The sequence below is a fragment of the Hyperolius riggenbachi genome, chromosome 9 (assembly GCF_040937935.1).
Source record: "Hyperolius riggenbachi isolate aHypRig1 chromosome 9, aHypRig1.pri, whole genome shotgun sequence".
NCBI classification, from domain to species: Eukaryota; Metazoa; Chordata; class Amphibia; order Anura; family Hyperoliidae; genus Hyperolius; species Hyperolius riggenbachi.
In genome coordinates this window covers 105,785,177-105,795,017 of record NC_090654.1, presented here as the reverse complement: position 1 = coordinate 105,795,017, position 9,841 = coordinate 105,785,177, and the positions used below count along the sequence as shown (strand labels likewise).

The 9,841-nt window shown below is 45.2% G+C and overlaps 1 protein-coding gene across 1 annotated transcript; it reads right to left on the bottom strand.

Annotated features, from left to right (window-relative positions):
• Positions 1–7,485: 7,485 nt before the first annotated feature.
• On the bottom strand, positions 7,486–9,339 carry LOC137533512 (piggyBac transposable element-derived protein 4-like). The gene has a single exon (XM_068254888.1). The coding sequence runs from the start codon at positions 9,337–9,339 to the stop codon at positions 7,486–7,488; it is 1,854 nt and encodes a 617-aa protein (XP_068110989.1).
• Between the last annotated feature and the right edge of the window lie 502 nt (positions 9,340–9,841).

Below are 9,841 nucleotides of genomic sequence, written 5' to 3'. Positions count from 1 at the left end.
CAGGTGGGTAGGCCATGGCCCAGGTGGGTGGGACACAAGTGGGTAAGACACAGGGGGGTGGGACACAGGTGGGTAGGCCACGGCACAGGTGGGTGGGACACAGGTGGGTAGGCCACAGAACAGGTGGGTGGGACACAGGTGGGTAGGCCACGGCCCAGGTGGGTGGGACACAAGTGGGTAGGACACAGGTGGGTGGGACACAGGTGGGTAGGCCATGGCCCAGGTGGGTGGGACACAAGTGGGTAAGACACAGGGGGGTGGGACACAGGTGGGTAGGCCACGGCACAGGTGGGTGGGACACAGGTGGGTAGGCCACAGAACAGGTGGGTGGGACACAGGTGGGTAGGCCACAGAACAGGTGGGTGGGACACAGGTGGGTAGGCCACGGCACAGGTGGGTGGGACACAGGTGGGCAGGCCACAGCACAGGTGGGTGGGACACAGGTGGGTAGGCCACGGCACAGGTGGGTAGGCCACGGCACAGGTGGGTAGGCCACGGCACAGGTGGGTGGGACACAGGTGGGTAGGCCACGGCACAGGTGGATAGGCCACGGCACAGGTGGGTGGGACACGGCACAGGTGGGATACAGGTGGCAGGGCAACAGGTGAGTGGGCAACATGTGGGTGGGTGACACACATCAATAGCAAAAGTGGAATACATCACAATCAAACAAAACACATATGAATAGCCACAAGCCCCCTAAAACAACACTTGTAGTCAACATACCCTCTGCCGTTTGCGGTTCAGGTTTTCGAAACCCTCCACGTACAATTTTGCTATATTCTGCCACAGCCTTCTGCAAAGCCTCACATTGCTGTCGTCTTTGTCCCCCTTGTCCCACAGGGCAGGTATCTGCTGCACCTGTAGAATCAGGTCCTCCGCTGTGTAGGGCCTCACCTCCACCTCCGACATACTGTCAAACAGCTCCAGCAAAAAAGTCACTGCTGTTCCACTCCAGAAATGCTGGGCCCATGTGTCCACATCCAAAATGGCCGCCGGTACCATAGAGAACGCATAGGAAGTGGGGTAGAACGTCCTGTTTTTATAGCCAGTGTGTTCTGTGCTTTCCGTTTCCCATTGGTTTCTATGAGCGCATGGTGCAGTCAGGCTCCGGTCTGGCTCCGGTCCGGGTGCGTGGGCCGGATGATCCGGACCCAAAAAATAGCGCATGTTGGAAAAGTGTCCGGAGTCCGGATCCGATCCGGCTCTGTTCCGTACGGAATGGACGCGTGTGAACGTCCGCATAGACTTTACATTGCTATGCGGAACGTACGTTCCGTTTGTACAGTATACAGTCCGGATCCGATCAGGCGAATCCGGACAGCGAACGCTAATGTGAACCGGGCCTTACAGCGCAAGAATGGCAGCAATTAAATATTCCCCTTGAAAATCAATAGGTGAATTTTGATTGGCTTTTGAAGGCCCCACCCACTTTTCTCAATTTTAATCCCAGTCACCCAGTGATCAACTGTGCAAAGTTTGAGAACCCTGCCATTTCAGTGTAGGAATGGCTGCAGTTTACATTTTGCCAGTGAAATTTGTATTTGTCTCTGCCAATTTTTTGGTTATCGGGATAAAGAGTATCCTATATGTTATTCCAGTTAATGTACATTACAGTATTTTAGGCCAATAATATAATCCGCATTGGCGGAAACATCACTCGAGTAAATCAATGTGGGACCTGCAGTGTCAGTGCAGGAAACTAAAGTGCTTTCTCAATTTTAATGTGTAAAAGGGATGACTGGACGCTAGATGTTTCAGTGTGGTGAAAGTTATTTGCGTTGCACTTTCAGTAGTACATGTAAGAATACTGTATATTGGAGAGGTGCGGTTTGTGACTTGTCTTGTGCTGGAGGGGGCTATGCCTACAAATCTAAGAAACAAGAGACTTCGGCTTCCATGGCTGGTATAGCTTTGCTAATTCACTGTCTGGGAGAAGAAGGGCAGTGTATATTCTTCACTTTCAGGCCTCTATCACAGTGCGACGTTAAAGTCGCACGTTAGAAAATGTTTTAATGTGGACTAACGCACAGCAATATTAAGTCTGTGCAACATTCACAGTGCACACGTTGCGTTGTGTGTAACGTGTAGCAATATTTAAAATGTGCTGCATGCTGTGCGTTTAGCAATAAATCCGCTGCGTTGTGTGTGTTGCACATGCTCAGTAATGTTTTTGTTTCTTTTAATGTAACGCATGCGCCGTTTTCATTCCATCACTGTGTGACGAAAACGGCGCACCAAACGCAGGGCTAAAGAATGTACTATAACGTCCAAGTTATAGTCTTTCAATGCGTTGCATTAGGGGCATGTTATGCGACCTTAATGTTGCATCAAACGCACCGTCCCACTGTGAAAGAGGCCTAAAGGTAATAAATGAAACGCATGCTTCAGCCCTCACTTCATTAAAGATCGTCTTTGCCTCTGAAGCAGGGGTGTCAAACTCAAATACAGAATGAGCCGTAATTGAGCTCTGGGACCAAGTTGCAGGCCAACCTCAATGTCTAGAGGCCACCTCTCTCCCTTATAAAGTTCCCTGGTGTCTAATAGCCCCCTCCTTCCTCTATACGGTTCTCTGGTGTCTAGTGGCCCTCCTCGCTCCCCTATACAGTTCCCTGATCAGGACCGGATTTACCGTAAGGCACTGTTGGCACAGGCCTACAGATTATGGAAAGGCTGCTCACTACCCTCCCCTCCCTAGTGCCTCCCTCTCTCCTTGCCTATGCAGGGTCCCAAGCAGAGAGTAAATAAGAGGCTGTGCTCTGCATTCCTCTGATAAGATCTACTTTCAGTCCGGAGCTCCCTTACCTACTTAAAGGACAACTGTAAAGAAAGTGAAATGGAGGCTGCCATATTTATTTACTCTTTTAAGGAATACCAGTTGCCTGACAGTCCTGCTGATCCTCTGCCTCTAAGGTGCGTACACACGTCGGATTTGCGCAAACGACCCGTCGTTTGGACGTCCAAACGACCGATCGTTCGGACGTCAAATCGGGTGTGTGCAGTCTGTCGTTCAGGTGATAAGACCAGACTTGAGCAATCCGCTTGGCTCGGTTTGGACGTCCAAACGACGGGTCGTTTGCAGAAATCCGACGTGTGTATGTACCTTAATACTTTTATCCATAGACCCTGAATAAGCATGCAGCAGGTGTTTCTGACAAGATCAGATCTGACAAGATAAGGTGCATGCTTGTTTCTGGTGCTATTCAGACACTACTGCAGCCAAATAGATCAGCAGGGCTGCCAGGCAAATGATATTGCTTAAAAGGAAATAAATATGACAGCCTGGAAAAACTCTCACTACAGTTGCCCTTTAATACTGAGGGTTCCTTTGGTTACCTAAGTCTAAGGGACACCTGTAGCCAGAGCCGGATTAAGGCCAAATGGGGCCCTAAGCAAAGTAGCAGGTTTTCTCCACAACCCGAAAGGAAGGGAAGGAGAAAGGAGCGCTCTCTGGTGCATTAACTCTTAATATGCTTCCTTTAAGGCAAGTAAAATAACACGTACAATGTGAAGGTTAAAAAGTGCACTTATCACACTAGATGTGTATCACCACGTCCTCTGGGTGTTTGCTCCGCCCTGCACGCCTCCTCACTGTGGCCAGTAGCGGGGGAACCCATACGATTCTAGCTAGTGGCTAGAATCTTATGGGTTCCCCCACTACTGGCCAGTGACAAGGCGTGCAGGTAGGAACAAACACCCAGAGGACGTGATGATACACATCTAGCTCCTATCTCCTTCCCTTCCTTTCTGTTTTCTACAGCCTCTTACTGGTTCCCAAGTAAGTTAGGAGCTGCACTCTGGGGAAAGCTTAACGCAATTCAGATACATGAAACCACTCTTTGCCTGATCTCAACTGCCACCTTAAATCGGTATACCCACACCTCAATCTGAGGGAACAGTCCCACAAATAGAATGCCGTACATGTAAATATATAAATAACAGTGGGAGAGTTCATAGGTATTTGCAAAATTAGAAAAGTAGCTTTATTGTGACACCGACTCCATCGAGGGTAAACAAATTAAAATCAATTAAAAATTGACCTGTACTGAACACATCTCCTTCCGCACCTCCACCACGCATGCCTCACTCACACACCTCTATTGGTACCGGTACCATTTTTTGTCTTTAAAGAGGGGGAGAGAGCAATATATGCATGCATAAGCATGGAGGGCAAAGGAAATCCTCTTCAGCTTGCAAGCTAGACATAAATAGGTCCAGAATAATCTCACCACTGGTAGTCCACTTGTTTGGTTACCGCATCTGCGATGTCTCCGGAACAGTCAACTACCTGGTTCGTGACCATAGGACGGTGATGGTTCTCAGGCAATGTGGGGGGTGTTTTTTGATCGGAGCGCAGTGGATTTGTTGTGATCTTTTCTCCACAACCCCACAGTATAGTTGCCCCCAGTATAGTAGCAAGCTATCGGGGCCCCCACTATAGGTAGCCAGGTCTATAGGTGTCCCCAGTATAGGTAGCCAGATCTATAGGAGTCCCCAGTATAAGTAGCCAGGTCTACAGTTTCCCCATTATAGGTAACCGCTTTGCAAAATTCTGTAAGGGGAGCCCAGAAGGGGAGTCCCAGGTGAGGGGGGCTGCCCCAGCTCCCCGCCAATCACTATGTGCCCGACGCTCCCCTTTCCTGCACTGTGCCCCCTCATTCTGCAGTGCTGACGGAGCCCCCAGACTCTGTATGGGGCCCCAAGCTACTGCTTATGTGCCTGGTTGATAATCCGGCCCTGCCTGTAGCTACTTTTGACGGAGAAGGGAAGTAAGGGAAAAGTGACAGCTGGGCCAGCCAACACACTTGTAGTGCAGTTTGCTGCGGGATATGTAGGTTCATGGAGGGGGAGGTCTAGGGTGCCAGGACATTAGTGCCTATAGGCTCCTGTGGTGTAAATCCAGGCCTGTCCCTGTTTAGTTGTCCTCTCTCCCTCACCCAAAACAGTTTCCTAGTGTCCCCCTCCTTTTCCTATACAGTTCCCTGGTGTCTAGTGGACCCCTCCCTCTCCAATGCAGTTCCTTGCTATCTACTGCTTTCACCCTCCCCATATGGTTTCCCTGGTGATCTACAGGTCCTTCTCAAAAAATTAGCATATTGTGATAAAGTTCATTATTTTCTGTAATGTACTGATAAACATTAGACTTTCATATATTTTAGATTCGTTACACACAACTGAAGTAGTTCAAGCTTTTTATTGTTTTAACCACTTCTCTACCACAGGGTTTTCCCCTTAAAAACCACAGCAATTTTCACATTTCACGCTCCTCCAATTCATTCGTCAATAACTTTACCACTACTCATTGCACCTAAATGATCTATACCTTGTTTTTTTCAGGACAAACTAGGCTTTCTTTGGAGGGTACTTTTTGCTGAGTTATATTTTATTTTGTATGCATTTTAAAAGGAATTATAACGAAAAAAAAGAAAAAAGTCATTATTTCTCAGATCTCAGCCATTATAATTTAAAAATAAAAAGTGTTACGTTAGATAAAACCCACACATTTTATTTGCCTGTTTGTCCTGGTTATTACAACATTTAAAATATGTCTCTAGTACAATGCATGGCAACAATATATTAATTGGAAATAAAGGTGTATTTTTTCCATTTTGTGTTTTTTGATTTCACTTTGTACTCTGTGAATGATTACATGCCCTTATTGGCAAAAATAATGGTATTATACCCTCGTAGCATACATATTTAAAAAGCTGAGTCCCTAAGGTAACAAATTATGTATTCTTTTTTCAATTCTGTCACTTTAGGGATTTTTTACAAGTGTTTTTATTTTGGTGTAGCGTAAATGAAAATAACAATTTTACTGCTTTTGATTCAGTTCATTACAAAAAACATTCATATAATATAGGCCTCAGCTCTCTAACACCACAAATTCTCTTCTCTCGCTTGTCACGGTTAAAATGATACCCAATATACATAATCAGATAGCTTTTTGGGCACATGGGACACTTAGCCACAAGTAGCACTAATGGATTTTTCAAGGCCATTGTTTGTACTAAAAGTAATACAGTCACTCTATTTTAGCAAAGCCTTTGGAGCATTTGAACAATCAAGAAAAGCCATAAATGTCACCATTCTGAAAACTAGAGACCTGGGCCTACTCACATATACATATTTTGTAACATTTGCACCCATGCAGTTTTGCTGAAATTGCACTATAACTTTGAAAATGGTATTTTTTTTACAGTTTTTTCACTTTGGCATGAAAAAAAAATCATTTGGCATATGCCTAGGCTCACAAACTTCCCAAATTTGATTCTCTCACTTGTCACGAGTAAAATGATACCCTATATACATAAACAGATAGCTTTTTGGGCATAGGGCACACTGTTAACAAGTACCACCAATGGGTTTTTCAAGGCCATATTTTGTACCAAAAGTAATGCAGTCATTCATTCTTAGCAAAGCCTTTGGAGCATTTGAACAATCAAGAAAAGCCATAAATGTCACTATTCTGAAAACTAGAGACCTGGGCCTACTCACATATACATATTTTGTAACATTTGCACCCATGCAGTTTTGCTGAAATTGCACTATAACTTTGAAAATGGTATTTTTTTTTTACAGTTTTTTCACTTTGGCATGAAAAAAAAATAATTTGACATATGCCTAGGCTCACAAACTTCCCAAATTTGAGTCTCTCACATGTCACGGGTAAAATGATACCCTATATACATAAACAGATAGCTTTTTGGGCACACCGCAGACTATTAACCACAAGTAGCACCAGTGGCTTTTTCAAGGCCATTTTTTCACCAAATGTAACAATGCCATTCTTTCTTATAAAAACCCCTGTAACATCAGATCATTGAATAAAAGTCACAAATCTTACCATTCTGAAAACTAGAGACCCAGGCCTACTCAGATATTGCCATTTTGTAACATTTGGACTTTTCTAAATTCTTTCTTGGGTGGCTAAACCATTTCACTGACATTTCACTAAAAAAATGAAACAAGTGCAGCAAGTTCTCTTAACATTAAACACAAAAACATTGGTACTCACTGCTTAAGAAGTCAGAAGCTGTAGTGTCTTTAGCTGAACCATAAGTCAGAAGTCAGAGGGGAGTTGAAATCCATGCCAGAGGTCAGAGGGTAGTCGTAATCTATGCCAGAGGTCAGAAGCCGGGGGTAGTTGTAATCCATGCCAGAGATCAGAAGCCAGGGGGTAGTCGGAATCCATGCCATAGGTCAGAAGCCGGGGGTAGTCGTAATCCATGCCAGAGATCAGAAGCCAGGGGGTAGTCATAATCCATGCCATAGGTCTGAAGCCGGGGGTAGTCGTAATCCATGCCAGAGATTAGAAGCCAGGGGGTAGTCATAATCCATGCCATAGGTCAGAAGCCGTGGGTAGTCGTAGTCCATGCCAGAGGTCAGAAGCCAGGGGGTGGTCGTAGTCCATGCCAGAGGTCAGATCCAGAAGGTCAAGCGTAAAGTAAAAATTGAAGCAGTGAGAGAAAAAGAAAAAAAAACCTAAAAACGGACTGCTGTATGGTACACTTCAAAGCACGGGTTGAGGCACAGTCCTAATTTGGATGGACACTTTGGGCAATGATAGCGGGTGTCCCTTCTAACTCCATTTTTCCGGCAAATTCTGCATTTTTTTGGGGGATATTTCTTTGATGGAGTAGGGGGGATTGGGGTGGGGAAATGATTTCCTTCGAGTCGGATGACATTCTCTGAAACCAGGTCTTGGTTTGTGGCAGGTGGTCCAGATTCATGTATCAATGATGTTATGATCTCCTCCAGGAAGTCTAAATAAGCACCCTTGTTGCCTGATTTTTTGTACAGAACAAAAGAGTTCTGAACGGCGACCTGCATTAAGTTTATTGCAACTTTCTTATACCAGGCCTTTCTTTTCCTATCAATCCTGTATGGTGCCATTACTTGGTCGGCCAGGTCTACTGCCCCCATAAATTTATTATAGTCAACAATGGCTACTGGCTTGACTCGATGCTCTCTACGAGACCTGACTGTTGTTGTGGCCTCGGAGTGGATGGTGGTCAAAACTAGGACATCCCGGTTATCCTTGAATTTCAAGGCAAGCAGCTCATTGCTCCTTTGGCTACAGGTCTCCCCTTTCTTTAATTTTTTACTGACAACCTGTGGCGGCAGGCCTTTCCTGTTTGCCCTAACAGTTCCGCAGGCTGGAGTCTGGACAGAAAATAAAAATTTAAATAATGGGACACTAGTATAAAAATTGTCCACATATAAATGATACCCTTGGTGGAGAAGCGGGTTTAGCAAGTCCAGGACTACTCTCTCAATTGTACCCATGTAAGGAGGGCATCCAGCAGGCTCTATCAAGCTGTCCTTCCCTTCGTAGATCTTGAACGTAAAAGTATATCCACTCCCACTTTCACACAGCTTGTAGACTTTTATCCCGTAACGTGCCCTCTTGTTGGGAATGTATTGTTTGATCCCTAGCCTTCCGTGGAATGGGACTAGGGACTCATCTATAGCCAAGTTTTGCTCTGGCATATAAGCTTCTTTGAATGTTTCATTTAAATGTTTGATGATCGGCCGTAATTTGAATAGCCGGTCAAAGGCTGGGTCGTCACGGTGGAGCTGCTCTTCATTGTTATTAAAATGCAGGCATCTTAACAGCAATGTGTACCGGCCTCTAGGCATGGCGGCGGAATAGATAGGCATACAATGTATGGATTTTGTGGACCAGAAATGGCATAATTTTGGTTTCGGAGCAAGGCCCATATTAAAGGTCAAGCCCAAAAAGACCTTTAGCTCAGGGGTAGTAGTGGGGACCCATTTTCTTGCCAAATATGCGGTGGGATTGTCTGCTATCTTCTGTTGGGCGTAAAGATTGGTCTGTTCACAAATACAGTCCAGAAAAGTGTCAGTAAGGAACAGACTGAAATAATCAATTGGCTGCATATTCTGGGTATTAACTATTAAACCACTTCTTGCTGTGAAGGGAGGAATGTTAGGGGCTTCCATATTAGGGGTGGACCACTGTGGGTGGGCTATATCATAGGGTAGGTGTTCCCTCACTGGCTTGCTCCGCTTTGGCCTGGCAGCCCTCTGACCTCTGACATTGGCATTGCTGGTGGTAGGTGCAGGTGATCCCCCTTCAGATGCAGATTCAGTGTCACTGCCTCTCCCCTGTATCTCTCTCCTAGCTCGCTGAGCTGGTGGTGGCTCAGAGGACTCAGAATCTGAGTCACTTTCTGAGAAAGAGTCAGATTCCTCCATAGGTAGCCATTCAGCATCCGACTCATCTAAATCTTCCCATTCGCTGCTGCTGCTGCTGTCGCTGTCCTCCTGCAGAATGGCGGCCGCCTGTTCTGCAGTGTAAAGCCTCTTCGCCATAGTAAATGTAGGTAGGCTATGCTAGGCTATGCTATACTAGGCTAGACAAGTAGGGAAGTAGTATGTACTACTACGTAAGTGGCTAGGCAAGTCAGATAGGGGATCAAATAAAAAAAGTTTTATTTTTTCAGTGGCAAAATATAGAAATGGGGAGATATATATATATATATATATATATATATATATATATATATATATATATATATATATATACAGCATATATATGGGAAAAGCCAAAAGGGCCTGAAATGCCTGCACAGTAAAATGAAAATTGGAGCAGAGGAGCAGTGGCAGGGGAGGTAAGGGTTAATGGGCTCAATGGGGGGTATAATTTATAAAACTCACTGATCCTGATCAGTCACTAATGCTGTTCTAGTTATGAGATCCTCTCACGAGTGATCTCAGTAACTGTAACAGCTTAGTGACAGATACATTGTTTGTAAACATTCTGAATGAATGAGCACTGCCATTGGCTTTGGCAGTGCTTATTCAAACTTGTAAG

Bases quoted from the DNA above. Each gene is read 5' to 3' on its own strand.
- LOC137533512 (XM_068254888.1), bottom strand. From the start codon at position 9,339: ATGGCGAAGAGGCTTTACACTGCAGAACAGGCGGCCGCCATTCTGCAG.